Source organism: Hemitrygon akajei, chromosome 5 (genome assembly GCF_048418815.1).
Source record: "Hemitrygon akajei chromosome 5, sHemAka1.3, whole genome shotgun sequence".
NCBI lineage: Eukaryota > Metazoa > Chordata > Chondrichthyes > Myliobatiformes > Dasyatidae > Hemitrygon > Hemitrygon akajei.
This window is the reverse complement of record NC_133128.1, coordinates 140,041,061-140,058,814: the sequence shown is the minus strand read 5'-3', so window position 1 is coordinate 140,058,814 and position 17,754 is coordinate 140,041,061. Positions and strand designations below refer to the sequence as shown.

The following is a 17,754-nucleotide window of genomic DNA, read 5'->3' as shown; positions in this document are numbered from 1 at the left end:
GTGAATTTTTAAAAGACAGAGCCTACCCAAGTTATGAATAGATTCCATTTGTACAAGTAGCCACTAGTCCATTTTATCCTAGTCTGAAAATATACAAAAATCCAGTACAAAACTACACAAAAATACAAACCAGCAATTCAGTTTTTTTCCCTCAATATTTGTCATGTATTGTATTGTACTGCTGCTGTAAAGTTAAAATTTCACCACCTATGTTGATGATATTAAAACTTGGTTCTGAAAAATCACTGATTACAGTAACCATACCTTCACAGTATTGTAATGAATAGCACGTCCAATAAGGAAGAACAATGAATAAATGGAGGGAGGGAGGGAGGGGAAACAAGTTCTGTCATTCATAGTGGTGAACATACTGTATGCCAGTGAGTTGAATTTAATAATATCATGAGAGCTTGTTTGTATGTAGAGGTGTCCAAAGGTCAGGTGTTTATAAACTGGGAACAATCTGTGGACAAAATGAAAATTAGCATTTGTCCTTTTGTCTACAGATATCATGAAAAATGATTTTCAGTTCAACAGTCCAGCGTGAAGAGGACAATGGAAAACTCAGACCAGTAACATTAGTTTGAAATCTGTAAATCTGTGTGAAACATACTCGAAGATGAAAATACAGGAAAATTGCCAGAAACCTTGATTAAGGAGGTCAGAGCAGGACACTTAGTTATAAAACAATCAAGCAAAATTAATGTGATTTCATGACAGGGAAACGATGCTTGCCATATTTGCTTGAGTTCTTTGTACATAGAAGTAACATAAACAAGATAGGTAAGGGAAAACAATACATGTAGTGAATTGAGTTTCCAAAAGGTGTTCAATAATGAGGCCCATAAAAGGTAATTGCACAAGGTAAGAGAGCATGGGGTTGGGGTAAAATACTGGCACAGATAACTAATGAAAGGCACAGTTAGAACTAACGTGTGATTTTTGGATCAGTAATTAATGGGAAGTCACAGAGATCGGTGCAAGTACCTCAAATATTTACAATCAATCTTAATGATTTGTATCAAGCTGGTGAATTTTCTGTAACTCAGGTTTTCGGAAGTTCAAAGATGGGTCCTGATGAAGGGACTTAGCCTGATACATTAACTGTTTATTCCACTCCATAGATGCTGCCTGACCTGCTGAGTTCCTCCAGCATTTTGTGTGTGTTGCTCTGGCTTTCCAGCATCTGTAGAATCTCTTGTGTCAAAGTCAGTGTAACAAGTTTTGAGGAGGTTACAAAGAGTTAGCAAAGGGATATGTTTAGCAAGTGGTCAAGAAGATGGTAAATGGAGCACAAGATGGGGAAGTGCATGATCATCCTTCTGAAAAGAAAGAATAAAAAATATTTTTATCTTTTTTAAAAAGGAAATTAGTCATGATATATTGTGGTAAAAAGAGATTCGGGTGAAGGTCCTAGTGCTTGCCGTTACAAAGAAAGCACAACAGCGCCTCTACTTCCTTTGAGGTTTGTGCAGATTCGGCTCGTTATCTGAAACTTTGACAAACTTCCATAGATGCACAGGGTTCATCAGAGCCTGGTATGTCCACGAATGGAAAAGCCTGCAACAAATGGTTAACACAGCCCTCCCCACCCTTGAGCACATCTGCAGGGAGTGCCGCAACAAGAAAGTGGCATCTATCATGAAGGACTCCAACCATCCAGACCTGGTTCTTCTCTCTGTTGCCAGTGGTAAAGAGGTTCAGGAGCCTTAGGTCCCATACCACCAGGTCCAGGAGCAGTTATTATCCTACAACCATTTGGCTCCTGAACCAGCTTCACATTACTCATCTCAATTCACTCTCAAGGACTCTACCACTCATGTTCCCAGCATTATTTATGTTCTGTTATTTGTATTTGCACAAATTTTCCTCTTTTGCACATTGTGTTTTTTTTGGTCAGTCTGTATGTAGGTTTTCAATGACTCTTGTATCTCTGATCTACTGTGAATGCTGGCAAGGAAGGGCTGCACAGTGGCTTAGCGGGTAACACATCACTTTACTGTGCCAGTGATTCAGGTTCGATTCCCGCCGCTGTCGTATTCTCTCCCCGTGACTGCAGGAGTTCCTCTGGGTGCGCACGGGTTACTTGGTCCTATGGGTGTCATTGGGCAGGAAGGGCCTGTTACTGTGCTGTATCTCAAAATTAAATTAAAAAGAATTTCAAATTAGTATATGGGGATTATATATGTATTTTGATCATTAATTTACTTTGAACTTTAAAATGCAGATACAACAAATAATCAGAGTGTGTGCTCTGTGAGAGATACTGCACATGAAGTAGAGATGTTTGGATCCAACTTTCCAAGGCACTGGCGGGACCGTAACTGGAGTACTGCATACAATTCTGGGCTCTGTATTTACAGAGCTTACAATAGAGTCCGTGCAGAAAAGATTTACTGGGGTGAAGAAGTTAATCTAATGAGAGGAAGAGCTTTTAATCATTGCAGTTTAGAATGAAAGCTGAAGCGGACACGTAAGATTTTGAAGGAGGTTGACAGGACCGTGCTGAGGGGATTTATTCCCAAGTGGGGCAAAATACAACTGGGAGTCATATTTTCAGACTAAAGAGTAACCCATTTCAGATGCAGATGAGGAGGAAATTTTGTTCTCGGGGATCATAAGAGTTCTCTAACTCAGTGAGCTGTGTTGACCGAGACTTGGAATATGTCCATAGTAGAGACTGATAAACACCTGAACTATTTCATTCAAGGAGTTTAAGGACAGAGCAGTAAAGTTGAAGCCAATGTTGGATCATGATCTTACTGTGTGGTAAAGTAGTTTTGAAGGATCAACTGTTTTACAGCCTCTCCTGCTTCTTATGTTCAGCCTTACTGGTCTGATCACAATATTGACACAATCTTACTTGTTGAAACTAAGATAAATGTTACGCAAGGCATAGAGTAAACATACAGTTGGTTTGGAAATTTAAGATTAAAACTCATACCCTGATAAGCAATAGAAATATACCTGACCGCTATAACATAAAAGCTCTCTGAGAATTTCAAGAGACACAAAGACGTGCCTGTTTCAGTTGCAATGACATTTGACCTCTTACCTCTTCCACAATCAGAGTCAGATGCTCGGAGCAGTTGCTATAATGCATGGCAAATGGAAGTTGGTAGCTATGGAGAGCCAAGCAGCCTTTTGGCTTTAGAACCCTGTCAACCTCCTTCACGAACGTCTCCACATCAAACCAATGTGCTGCAGCCGCCGCTGTGACCAAGTCAACAGACGCATCCTGGAAATCCAGCTTCTCCGCCACACCCTGTCTGCGGAAAACAATTACACGTACAGAGATACAACATTGTCAATGATCCGCTGGCTTCTATGGGAGGGATCTGATTCTATTCCAAATATAAAGAAATATTTATTGGCAAAAATTAATTGGCTACCAAACTAGGTTGGGTAGTTCCAACGTTTTGGCTCTGCAAAGATAATTCACAATTCACGTACAAGATGGAAGAAAGTGCACTAATTTAGTGCAATTTATGCTATTGGACAAATTGTTTACTCTGATAGCATATGCACTCACACCACAAGTATGCAGAGCAGGTAGTGGGTGTCATATCACACAACGTTGATTGACACCAACCCCGCCAAATGGGCCAGGAAGATCCAGTTAAACCAGTGCGATTATTATGCATGGATTCCTTACATATAACAGAACCCACAACTGTGTAATATGAAGGGATCCTCAATCATCAGTAGTTCTCCCAGCGACTGAGTTGGGACAGAGTTGCGTCTGTTCACTTTGCACTCTCAGTACCACAGCTCTCCATACGTTAACTCACATCCTTTGGCTCAAGCTCGTGCTTTGGTGGAATGTAACAAGAGGGAGGAGGAAGAAGGGAGCAGGAAAGGCTGACTAGTGGAGGGAGGGGAAAGGCTTCTCCGCACCAGGGTTTATCCAGCGGCATTGTAGAGAACAGCTTTGGCAGGCTCTGTGAGAACAATAAGCAGCACTTCAGTGAAGATGATCTGAAAGTGGGCAACTTGCCCATAAAATGCCTTTCAGCCGCCACCACAATCTGTTCCCAGCACTTCACTAGTACCTCTGCTCCATTCAAAACGTACAGATGGGCGAGAGTGCAGCTGATTATATGAAGCATCATCCGGCACATTCCTCTGACAACTGTTTTCCTGCATGTTAAAGCCAGTTACTGCAACAAAACTGGAATAAATGATCTCTGAATAACATAAACATGAACAATCACAAGAAAGTTACAGCAACTCTAAAAACCTAAAGAACAATTGCTTATTAACTCATCTCCACTTACAAGCAGCAGGCTGACATCAGAGCAGTAATTGAAGGCTTGACAGGAGATAGGAAATATGCAAGAGCAGAGAGTGATAAGTCTTGGAGTCAAAAGGGTGAGGTTTGCCAGAAGGAGTTGAAAGAAGATGAATAATCTCTCTTCTTGTACCCACCCTGTCACTAATCCCTTACATTACATGGGTCAGGACACTGGAGCAGAGATCCAATCGCAGACCCAGTACTGTGCACACAGTGATATAAATCGAATAACAAATCCCAAGGTGCAAACAAAGTCAGGCTCAAAGTTCAGTCAGAGATCAAAATATCCAGAGAAATCCAAAAATCAAAATTGGGAAACAGGCAGAGTAAACACACACACACACACACACACACACACACACACACACACACACACACACACACACACACACACACACACACACACACACACACACACACACACACACACACACACACACACACATGATACAAATGCTGGAAAGGCTCAGGAAAATTCACTGGTACAATCTGGCAACAAACAGGTGAAAACACAGGACTGAAATACACTGAGCAATAAACAGAGAGGCAGATGATAGGTGGAGCACAATGAGACAGAAGCGGCAGCAAAACAGGTAATAATGAGAAACAGGTGAGAGGCCGGGTACTCAGTAATATGGGGGCCGGAGTAGAGCAGGAGCGGGGACAGGAGCACATGGGGCATGAAAACAAACAAGAGCACATGGCAATACAAAACCACAGAATGACGGCTAGGGAGAAACACACAAAAAGACGAAGTTCAGCTGGAGGTACTGACAACATGGTCTATGAGGCCAAGAATATTAATTCTTTAGCTGAACACCCAGAGGTTGCACCCATCTTACAGTTTTCACTTCTATATCCCAGTTTTCACCCTAACTGGCCTTCAAAAATTTTCAGTTTAAATCACTAATTTTCAGCACACGCATATTAAGCGATTACCTATAGGAAACGTTATCGAGTCCACATGTCTTCTTGGCCTCTTCAATCTGAGCCTCACTCACGTCAACTCCAACCACGGTGTCAAAGAAAGGAGCTAGTCCCCTGGAACTCTGGCCAGAACCGCAACCCACATCCACTGCAAGGCTGAATGGCTTCCCCTTCTGTAAAGGGAGACACGGTTCAGCCAAACACTTTCCACTCCGCTGCAAATACGTCCTCAATAACACATCCACTTGCACAAGATACAACTGCACCTTCAGCAACAAATTGGATAGCATCTTTAACGTATGACTCCACAAAGTATTTTATAGGAAGAAGACTGACCCATATAAGGAGATGTTTGGAAAGTGAGAAGTGAAGAGGGTGAGAAGTTTTGAGAAGTTATGGCTTGGAAAGCTGAAGACAATTCTGACAGAGGTGAAATAATGGCAGTCAATGTTGTTGAACTGGAAAATATAGACATTCTAGAGGTTGCAGAGGTACAGAAGAGCAACACTTTACATTTATGTCCCCCATCTTTGAACCAACTGCAACTAGAAACAGTTTCTCTCCGAAAATTCTATCAAGTCACTGTGATCTTGCAGGACAAATGAAAAATGTTTAAAAACTGCTCACTGTAGGAGTTCTGAAATAATAACAGAAAATGCTAAAGGTTGTCGATAGGTTAGGCAGCATCTGTGCAGAAAGAGGATTAACATAGCAGGCAGAACTGGAAAGGAAAATCAAGTTTCCTCTCAACCTTTGCTATGGGGAAAACCATTATGGCTATCACAATAGTTATGCGATCACTCAATCTGAGTATGATGTTCTCCTAAGGGGTTGTCTATTGGTGGGTCCTTGAGTTGAGTATGATGTTCTCCTAAGGGGTTGTCTATTGGTGGGTCCTTGAGTTGAGTATGATGTTCTCCTAAGGGGTTGTCTATTGGTGGGTCCTTGAGTTGAGTATGATGTTCTCCTAAGGGGTTGTCTATTGGTGGGCCCTTGAGTTGAGTATGATGTTCTCCTAAGGGGTTGTCTATTGGTGGGTCCTTGAGTTGAGTATGATGTTCTCCTAAGGGGTTGTCTATTGGTGGGTCCTTGAGTTGAGTATGATGTTCTCCTAAGGGGTTGTCTATTGGTGGGCCCTTGAGTTGAGTATGATGTTCTCCTAAGGGGTTGTCTATTGGTGGGTCCTTGAGTTGAGTATGATGTTCTCCTAAGGGGTTGTCTATTGGTGGGTCCTTGAGTTGAGTATGATGTTCTCCTAAGGGGTTGTCTATTGGTGGGCCCTTGAGTTGAGTATGATGTTCTCCTAAGGGGTTGTCTATTGGTGGGTCCTTGAGTTGAGTATGATGTTCTCCTAAGGGGTTGTCTATTGGTGGGTCCTTGAGTTGAGTATGATGTTCTCCTAAGGGGTTGTCTATTGGTGGGCCCTTGAGTTGAGTATGATGTTCTCCTAAGGGGTTGTCTATTGGTGGGTCCTTGAGTTGAGTATGATGTTCTCCTAAGGGGTTGTCTATTGGTGGGTCCTTGAGTTGAGTATGATGTTCTCCTAAGGGGTTGTCTATTGGTGGGCCCTCAGGTGGCTGTACAGGCCAGTCCAGGATCCACATATTCTTGCGCAGTGTGGGCATGAGTAAGTGGTGGCTGTGGTTAGTGGTTGGGTCTTCTGGTTGTTCATTCTCTCCGTTCACAGCTGCTGCTTGTTCTCTGTGGCATAACAGTGGTCGTTCTCATGTAGCACAACTCCCTCTTGAACAGATTTCCTCCAGGTTGATCAAAATGGAGAATGCCTGTGCATGACTTTGCTTAACGTGGGGAGTCCGACGCGAGGGTGGCCACCACATGGTCCTTGACAGGTCAGCGTCAGGGTCCAGTGGCAAGATGACTGAGACTCCTCACTGCTGCAGCCTTCCTCCACTTTCACTGCCATTGTGATGCATGGTCATCTTCTGCCCACTCCACCTCTGAGGTTTTGGTTAGCAGCTTCTTTGTCTAGAACACCTTGCTTGACCTTAGTGCCATGGTGACACTACCATAGGGCATTGCTCTTGGGATCTCAGGAACTCATAAGCCTACCCACCACGACATGGTGACAAACCTCGAAGAATGGGACACAGTATTCCAGATGTGACATAATTAATATCACTGCCTATCATACCATATACGTTTCTGCATTTATGCCTCCTCTTATGAAGGCCAGGATCCCAAGTACTTTACTATTAGGACAGGTTGGTTCCAAGGAATACCTTAGAGGAGGAAAGAGAATTTGATTGGTATAGGTATTTGTAAAGTAAATTATGAAAAACAAGTCTCTTGATAACTGAAAGTACCGCTGCCCAAGAAGCCACACCACCAGGTTCAGGAACGGTTATTACCCCTCCACCCTCAGGCTGCTGAACCCATGGAGATAACTTCACTCAACTTCACTCGCTCCATCACTGAACTGTTCCCACAACCTCTGGACTGCTGAGTATGTACTTTCATTGATTTTATTATGGTTATTGAATTTACTGAATATACCCAGTAGAAAATGAATCTCAGAACTGTATATGGTGACATGTACCATGTACTTTGATAATAAATTTACTTTGGACTTTGCCAGTGGTGAAAAGATTAAATGTCCGAAATTTCAGATACCTTAAAAGATTGTTTTGTTTGCAAATCAGATCTCTTTGATATTAGGACCCAGTGCCATTTTAAGAATGTTGAATGGGTATCCAGCTCAGTAAATCACATGGAGGACAAAGAAAAAGGCTGTTTAAAGTTATCAATGTAGCTAATAGCTCTCCTCAGCATCCCACAAGAGACTTCCACAAGATGGCACCGTAAGATTCTGAATTCCACTGCAAGGAATTCATTGCTAACATGTTGAAGGCCGGGTTGTCACTCTTTCCCATTTTAGGAGGCAGTTGGTCATCAAAATGGAAGGCACAGAAGTTATAACAAGCAGAAACTTTCAACTGGTGAAATGGTGAAATTTTATGGCAGATGTTATTCTTCCCTCTGCATACAGGTAGAGGCTAAAGAGCAAGGCTCTGGAGATGAGGACATTAAAAGATGTGGTCACGAGAGCGGAGTAACAGCTATGGGGTTTGCTTCAGATTGGTGGACTGGGCTGTGTTCAAACTAAATTTATTATCAAACTACAAATATGTTTCCACATACAACCCTGAGATTCATTTTCTTGCAGGCAAACTCTATAAACCCATAGTAGAATAATAACCATAATAGAATCAATGAAAGATTGCACCAACTTGGGCTTTCAGCCAATCTGCAAAAGACATAAACTGTGCAGATACAAAAAGATAATAATACTAAATAATTAAGCAATAAATATCGAGAACATGATATGATGAGTCCTTGAAAGTGAATTCATAGGTTGTGGGAACATTTCAATGACGGGCTAGTAAAGTTGAGTAAAGTTATCCCTTTGGTTCGAGAGCCAACTGCTTAGTGGTAACAACTATTCTTGAACCTGGTGGTGTGAGTCCTGAGGCTCCAATCCCTTCTTCCTGATGGCAGCAGCAAGAAGTGAGCAGGTCCTTGTTGATAAAAGTCCCTGATCATGAATGCTGCTTTCCTGCAATAACATTTTGTGTCAATGTGCTCAGTGATGGGGAGGGAGATACCCGTGATGGACTGGGCTGTATCCACTACTTTTTGTAGGATTTTCATTTTCCAGCATATTAGCGTTTCCATACCAGCCTGTGATGCAGTCAGTCAGTATACTCTCCAGTACATGTATATAGAAGTTTGTCGAAGTTTTAGATGTCATGCTGAACCTTCGCAAACTCCTAAGGAAGTAGAGGTGCTGCAGTGCTGTCTTCATAATTGCACTTACGTGCTGGGCCCAGGACAAGTCCTCCGAAATGATAACATCAAGGAGTTTAAAGTTGATAACCCTCTCTACCTCTGACCTTCCGATGAGGACTGGCTCACAGACCTTTGGTTTCCCCCTACTAAAGTCAAAAATCAGCTCTTGGTCTTGTTGACATTGAGTAAGAGGTTGTTGTTATGACACCACTCAGCCAGATTTTCAATCTCCCTCCTACATGTTGATTCATCACCACCTTTGATTGAGCCAATGACAGTGGTGTTGTCAGCAAACTTCAGCATGGCATTGGAGCTGTGCTTAGCCACAGATATAAATGTACAGTAAGCAGGGCAGGGGCGAAGTACACAGCATTGTGATGCACCTGTGCTGAAGGAGTCTGTGGAGGAGATGTTGTTGCCAATCTAAACTGATGGGGTCTGCAAGTGAGGAAATCATGGATCTAATTGCACAAGAAGGTATTGAAGCTTATTGACTAGTTTTGAGGAGATGATGGTATTGAATGCCAAGCTTTAGCTGGAGAGCATCCGTATGTTTGCATCTTTGCTGTATAGATGTTCCAGGATTGAGTGAAGGGTCAGTGAGATGACATCTGCTGTGGACCTATTGCTCCAGTAGGCAAATTGGAGAGGATCCAAGTTGCTTCTCAGGCAGGAGCTGATATGTTTCAGAATCAGTTTTAGTATCATCAGCATATGTCGTGAACTTTGCTGTCTTTGTGATAGCAGTACAATGCAACACATGATAAGAGAAGAAATTATAGTAAGTATATAAATATATTAAATAGTTAAGTTAAATAAGTAGTGCAAAAATAGAAATAAAGTAGTTCATGGGTTCATTGTCCATTCAGAAATCTGATGGCAGAGGGGTGAAGCTGTTCCTGAATCATTGAGTGTGTGCCTTCAGGCTTCTGTACCTCCGACCTGATGGTAACAGTGAGAACAAGGCGTGACCTGGGTGATGCTGAGCCCTAATGATGGACAGCACGTTTTTAAGGCATCGCTCCTTGAAGACGTCCTGGATACTATGGAGGCTAGTTCCCACGATGGAGCTGATTGAGTTTACAACTCTCCGCAGTTTATTTCGATCCTGCACAGTAGCCCCACCCCCCATACCAGATGGAGATGCAGCCAGTTGTAACGCTCTCCACAATGCGAGTACTTTTGGTGACATACCAAATCTCTTCAAACTCATAAAGAAATACAGCCGCTGGTGCGTCTTCTTTGTAACTGCTTCAATATGTTGGCTCCAGGTATGAACTTCAGAGATGCTGACACCCAGGAATGTTAAATTGCTCAGTCTTTCCACTTCTGATCCCTCTATGAGGACTGGTGTGTGTTCCCTCGTCTTACCCTTCCTGAAGTCCACAATCAGTTCTTTGGTTTTACTGATGTTGAGTGCAAGGTTGTTGCTGCGTCACCACTCAACTAGCTGGTACATCTCGCTCCTGTACGCCCTCTCATCACCATCGGAAATTCTGCCAATAATATGTTGTATCAGCAGCAAATTTATAGATGGCGATTGAGCTGTGCCTAGCCACGTAGTCATGGGTGTAGAGAGAGTAGAGTATTGAGCTAAGCACACACCCCTGAGGCACGCCAGTCTTGATTGTCAGTGAGGTGGAGATGTTATATCCCATCTGCGCAGATTGTGGTCTTCCAGTTAGGAGGCTGAGGATCCAGATGCAGAGGGAAGTACAGAGGCCCAGGTACTGGAGCTTTTCGATCAGAACTGTACCTTGCTTTATCAGCAACCTCTCAAAATAATTCATCACATTGGATGTAAATGCTACTGGATGATAGTCATTGAGGCAGGTTACCATGTTCTTCTTAGCCACTAGTACATTGAAGCCTGCCTGAAGCAGGTGGGTACCTTAGACTTCCAAAGCGAGAGGTTAACAATCTCATGAAACACTCCAGCCAGTTGATCTGAACTATGGATCAGAAGGAATAAACTATGGTTGTCACAGACTTTATAAAAACAGTTGTAGGCAAGTGTAGCCCTACAAAATCATTCAGAAATTTACCCAACCAGAGACCCTGGATGAACCATGAGATCCACAATCCGCTGAGTCCAGATCAGAGGTTTCAAGTCTGGTGACCAAAAAAGTTGCAAGAGGTCCAGATATGATCTCCGGAAAACCATCTCATGAGTAAATTGGTAAATCCGGACTAAGCATGAATCAATGAAGGTTGCTCGACAGCAGTGGCAGAGCTTGAATGCTATCACCTCTTACAAAGTGACATCAAGATGACAACAGGGTTTTGCTCCCAGATGAATTCAATGTCTTCTATGCTCAACGTGACTGTCAAAACATAGAGAAACTATCACAAACTCCCACAGCCCCCGATGACATTGTGATTTCAGTCTCCGAGCCTGACATGAGGAGGGTGAACCCATGGAAAAGATCTGGCCCAGGTGGGATATCTGGCTGAGTACTAAAGACCTGTGCTGATCAACTGGCAGGAGTGTTTATTGAGATCTTTAATCTCTCGCTTCAGCAGTCTGAAGTACCTATCTGCTTCAAGGAGGCTTCAATTATACCGGTGCCAAAGAAGAACGTGGGAACCTGTCTCAATGACTGTCATCCAGTAGCACTTACATCCACTGTGATGAAGGGCTTTGAGAGGTTGGTGATGAGACATATCAACTCCTGCCTGAGGAGACACTTGGATCCATTCCAATTTGCCTAATGACACAACAGGTCCACAGCAGATGCCATTTCATTGGCTCTTCACGCAATCTTGGAACATCTCGACAGCAAAGATGCATACATCAGGATACTCTTTATTGACTACAGCACAGTGTTCAATACTATTATCCCTCAAAACTAATCAATAAGCTTCAAGACCTTGTGTAATTGGATCCTTGATTTCCTCAGTTGCAGACCCCAGTCAGTTCATATTGGCAACAACATCCCATCTGTGTGCTTAGTCCCCTGCTATACTCACTTCACAGTTAATACTGTGTGGGTAACCACAGCTCCAATACCATTCTGAAGTTGGCTAGCAATATTAGTGTCATAGCCCAAATCAAAGGTAGCGACGGATCAGTATATATGGGAGAAGATTGAAAGTATGGCTGAATGGTGCCTAACAACAGCTTCTCACTCAATGTCAGCAAGACCAAGGAACTGATCATTTACTACAGGAGGAGGAAACTAGAGGTCCATGAGCCAGTCCCCATCGGGGATCAGAGGTGGAGAGGGTCAGCAACTTTAAATTCCTCAGTATCATCGTTTCAGAGGACCTGTCCTGAGCCCAGCACGTGAGTGCAATTACAAAGAAAGCACAACAAAGGCCCTACTTCCTTAGGAGTTTGCAAAGATTCAGCATGTCATCTAAAACTTTGACGAACTTCTATAGATGTGTGGTGGAGAGTATATTGACTGGCTGCATCACAGCCCGGTATGGAAACACCAATGCCCTTGAACAAGAAATTCTACTGAAAAACAGTGGATATGGCTCAGTCCATCATGGGTAAAACCCTCCTCAGATGTCGCAGGTGAGCAGTATCCATCATCAGGGTCTCCTACCTCCCAGGTCATGCTCTCTTCTCGCTGTTGCCATCAGGAAGAAAGTACAGGAGCCTCAGTACTCACACTATCAGATTCAGGAACAGTTATTACCCTTCAACCATCAGGCTCTTGAATCAGTGGGGTTATCTTTACTGAACTTCACTTACCCGTCACTGAACTGTTCCCACAATCTATGGACTCACATTCGAGGACCCTTCATCTCATGATCTCAATATTGATTGCCTATGTATTTATTATTATTGTTATTTCTTTTTTCTTTCGCATTTGCACAGTTTTGAACACTGGCTGTCCACCCTGTTGGGTGCAGTCTTTCATCAAATCTACTATGGTTGTTGGATATACTGAGAATGCCCACAAGAAAACAAATCTCAGGGTTGTGTATATATGTACTTTGATAATAAATTTACTTTGAACTTTGTACTTTAAAAGTTGAATTCTGCCATTCATCCGAATTACTAGTCCTTTTGCTAGGTCTTAAATTATAGGTGATTATTGTCAAATGTGGATGACAGTTCAAGTTTGTGGTTATTCATGTGTACATATGTACACTGCCAAATGAAACAACGTTCCTCTGGACCAAGGTGCAGAGTACAGTACATTTAACTCAGACACAACACATAAAGTAACATTTCCACAAATAAATTAACAAATAATAAAATATATTCCAGAATGATGAAACTAGATATTCTTTCTAATAGAACCATTCAATGTGTACTGTTCCTTTAGAAGAATTAAGAATATCTCACTTTATTTTCATGACAAAGTTAATGATCTTTCCCTCATGCCTTGGTACAAATTTTAATCTCTCATGGGTAATGAGGCATGAACCAGCAGTTTAAAGTGCAACCGAATGAACAGGGTGAACAGAAGGAAACCTTTAAAACTCCTTTATCTTTTGACTTGATGCATGTATATGTTTATGCACCGCTATTCACATTGTTAGAGATCCAGTTAAAAATAATCCTGATTTACTTGTGGCTTCTGTTAGCATGTAAAAGATCAGAATTCAAAGCTCTTTCCTTTTACTGCAGTGGTCAGAGGCTAATCTTATTTCCCGGCATTTATCTCCTGTGTTTTCTTAGTTCTCTCACCTTTTTCTCCAGGTATTTGAGGATGAGGCTGTTAGTTTCAGTAGGTGCACAGGGTCTGTATTTCTGATACAGAGCAGCATGTTCCTTCCCCTCGAAAAAACGTGTGGCCATGCTTGTGTGAAATAAAACAACCAAACTCCTCACCAGCAGGCTTGTTAAACACAAGTAATTCTCTGTCTGATGAAAGATATTCCACTTGAAACATTAACTCTGTTTCTTTTTCTGCACAGATTGCCCGAGTGCTTACAGTTTTTCCTGCTCAGTATTCTTACAGTCACTTTTCTCACTTGTCAGATCAGCAATGAAAAACCAATGAGCTTCTGAGGCAGCTCCTGGCCTCTCCAGCCCATTGGTTCTTTCATTTCCCTGCTGTCAGTCGGCAAACATATCAGTATGCAGCTGAAGAGGGCAATGTGGGTGACCATGAATAGAAAAGTCTAAACTCAAGAAAATTATTGCCAGTTTGCTGAGTTTATTGGAAGTGTCTTTTATCTCGCTGAAGCCATATTTATTGAGCAAGCAAGTCGTGTGAGGAGGAGTTACACAGAAAGTCTTGAAATTATAAAGTACTTTTTAAGAATGTTGGACTAGGTCAAACTGCTGCATAGTGAATGAGGTGAAATGAATGCTCCTGTGTACCATATTCAACAATTACATTACAAACGTTAACGAAAACACCTGCAACACCGACTGCAAGGGTTAACACCCGATCACATAATTTGTCGTAATACTTCCTTGCGCATGAAGCTAATTAAAATAACAATAGAAATGATTTTGTTGTTGTGGGTGTTAATGAACAGCTGAGACAGGTGGAGGAAGTGCCTTAAATCTCCCTAAGGCTGGAATACCCCTCAATCTGATTAAGGTCAGAATAGCCACATCACTACCTTGCTCAATTTATATCTTAAGGACCTTCCCCGCCCCCTCCCCCACCTACCCAAACTACCTGACCTGAACTGTATCCGCTGAAACCAACTTGGATAAGTTCTGACCAGGGACCCCAAGAAACCTCCAGCAGGCACCCCGTCCTGCCCAAACTGCTCAGTGTGACACCTTCTGTCAATTAGCTATCTTGGTCCTCCTGAAATTCTTGGCTGTCTTTGCTGGGACTTTAAACCACTCACTGAGGTGAAAGTTGGTAGATTCAGCTCCTAGCAGACAATGCCAGATAAGAAACTATATTTTTTACTGGCAAGCCGCTGGTCAGAAGGTGAGAGACTTGACTTTTGCCGAAGCATTCTGCTGGTAGCCACCTTCCAACCAGAAAAAAGAGATACAAGCAATTACTACCTATTGGTAGATTAGACTGGCCCACCTATTGAACTGAATTGACTTTATTTCTTAGATCCTTCACATACATGAGGAGTAAAAATCTTTGTTACATCACTATCTAAATGTGCCATGTGCAATCATAGTAATTTATAATAAATAGAACAGTCAATGTAATATAGAGTACACTCAAATCAGCGTGAGTTCATCAGTCTGATGGCCTGCTGGAAGAAGCTGTCTCGGAGCCTGTTGCTGTACCGCTTCCCAGATGTTAGCAGCTGGAATAGATTGTGGTTGGGGTGACTTGGGTCCCCAAGGGCCCTTTTTACACACCTGTCCTTGTAAATGTCCTGAATTGTGGGAAGTTCATAGCTACAGATGCACTGGGCTGTCCACACCACTCTCTGCAGAGTCCTGCGATTGAGGGAGGTACAGTTTCCATACCGGGCAGTGATGCAGCCAGTCAGGATGCTCTCAATCGTGCCACAGTAGATTTCCATTTCATAGTTTTCTTGGTGTTTCTTTGTGCCAGTGGATGGCATTGTGAATGGGAAACGTGGTGGCATTTCCTGAAGTTCAAAGCCTTACACCACTAAAATCTATTTACAACACTTGCAGGGAAACATTACAGGTGGGTGGCATTTGGGATTGTTTATAGTTAAAAACCACAAAACGGTGCTGGGAACTTCTCTGTTAGTGCACCTGCCATCAATGGCCATCAGTGCCCGTGCTGATGTTGAATGGACTAGACAGCTTCATAGCATGGCATTCATTGGAGAGTCTCAGCAGAACTTGCAGAAGGTCAATGCTGCCTTTTATTTTTGTATTTGTAGAAGGAAACTGCTTAAATGATGAGATCTAACTGGGTATTTTCAGAATATGATGTTGTACGCTCAAACACCAGCTAAGGTCCACAGAGTGTGTTAGAATTAACAAGGAATACTTCATCAAGTATTGAGGTGCTGTGATACTCATTCAATGGGTAGTGTCAGTGGTGACAGAACTCCATTTTTGGAGACATCATTTGGCGAGTCACTCAAGGCAAGCCAGTGACCAAGAGGAAGAAGACAAAGAATTAGCCAATATTTCCTATATTTTTATGCTGAACAATGTTTTCACAGGCTAACACATTCCAAAGCTGTTATCAATGAAGCATTTGATATTCTGTTAGAAGGCTGTTGTGTGTTTAATATTTCAGTAGTATTTGAGTAATTTTGTAAGTATATTGTTTGATTAAGCATTCTTGCTCATTTTAGTAATTCACTATGGGTTACATGTAAAAATAAATATATTGCATATGTCATGATGCTGCTACGTGATACCTGCCCACCTCGCTCAAAGTAAGGAGCAAGCTAAGACTTGTATCTCTCGGCTCCTTGTTTTTCTTCCAATTAGTTTAATGTTTTGAAGTTACAAGACGTAACAGTGGCAATGAGGTATTTTTAAAATGAACCCAAGGCAACTACCTACCATTTGAAGTGCAGTGAGACGTTTGAGTTTTAAACTAATTGTTTAAAAAAACAGTGCAGCAAGTGAGAGAAGTGATCAAATTAAAAGAAAAGCAGAAAATGGAGGAGTTCATGGGTTCATAAACAATGAGTACTATGTGATGATAATCATAAAAAGAAGTGCAGAATTGGCTGCCTACATCGAAAAGATTGACATGTTCAACTGCACAACACGTAACAGGTTTTTGCATACTGATCAAATTGAACAGTATTTTGAAGTGAATGAAATAGCCAATGAGAAGTGAGTGCCTATTTTGCTGAGTGCATTAGGGGGACAAGCAAACAGTTTGCTTAGGCTACGTCCACACTACACCGGATAAATCCGTAACCGAAGCTTTTCCTCTTCGTTTTTACCCTCCATCTACACTAAAACGGTGTTTTCGCCCCCCGAAACCGGAGCTTTTCAGAAACGCTCTCCAAAGTGTGTAATTTTGAAAACGGTGGATTGGCCGGAGCAGTGTGGACGGGGTAACCAGAGAAATGTGAAAACTCTGTCAGTGGGCAGCGCGCCATTTCATTGTTTTCTTGAACACAAGCTGACAATTTCAGAATGAGAAACGAGACTGAAGCCAGAAGAGTTAGAAATATACTCACCAAATACTTTGACCCATAACTTACTGAATAAATAAATATACTCACTATGCCCTGTTTTCTGTCCTTGCTCGTATGAAGGTGGTTTACCTATTTATGCAAGTACTTCTCTGACAATAGATGTGTAACAGCCTCATGTAACATTGTATGGAAATACAAGATAACACTGATGCAGACATGTTTTATACATTTAACAAGGTGCTTTATTAATGCAACAGAGTTAGTCAGTTTTTCAATGTTCGCCGTCAGCCGGGTCAATCTGTCCGTGAACTCCCTGTCGGTTGCCTCCGTACGCTCCAGTATTTGTTTTTTTTTAGCTTTTAAGTCCTCCTGCGTGAGAGCCAACAGCTGTCCATCGTTTTAAGTTTTTCTAGTCTCTTAACTGCACAAACGCGCACTTTCACAGCAAGATTCGACACCAAACACGTCGCTTGTTTTCGGTAGATGTGTCCTGTGTATGCCCAGTAGGAGGAGATTCACCAAAATCTCTGTTTCAATGTGGACAGAGATATTTTTTTAAATGCTTAGTGTGGAAGCCTATCGTTTTTACGCGAAACCGGCGTTTTCAAAATTATCCGGTCTAGTGTGGACGTAGCTTTAGAAGTTTAACTACTCCCACCAAACCAGCTGAAATTAGCTTTGCTGATATTGTGAACGTAATGCAGGAACACTCTGAATTGAAACCATTGTTGATTGCAGAAAGCTTTAGG

General features: G+C 42.2%; 1 protein-coding gene across 4 annotated transcripts in view; it reads right to left on the bottom strand.

The window, feature by feature from the left end:
* The window catches only part of LOC140728225 (putative methyltransferase DDB_G0268948), a 65,462-nt gene that overhangs the window by 23,601 nt on the left and 24,107 nt on the right, over positions 1-17,754 (bottom strand). For 2 of the 4 annotated variants that reach the window (XR_012099017.1, XM_073046651.1), the window contains exons 1-3: positions 13,677-13,953; positions 5,234-5,394; positions 3,056-3,269 (exon numbers count right to left, since the gene is read on the bottom strand). Coding sequence is in view for 3 of the 4 variants with exons in the window: in XM_073046651.1 (XP_072902752.1) it covers positions 3,056-3,269; positions 5,234-5,394; positions 13,677-13,787 (486 nt within the window). In the remaining variant the exon portion in view is untranslated. Of the gene's footprint in view, positions 1-3,055; positions 3,270-5,233; positions 5,395-13,676; positions 13,954-17,754 lie in introns of those variants that run through there. The other 2 variants (XM_073046652.1, XM_073046653.1) reach the window with 2 other exon arrangements.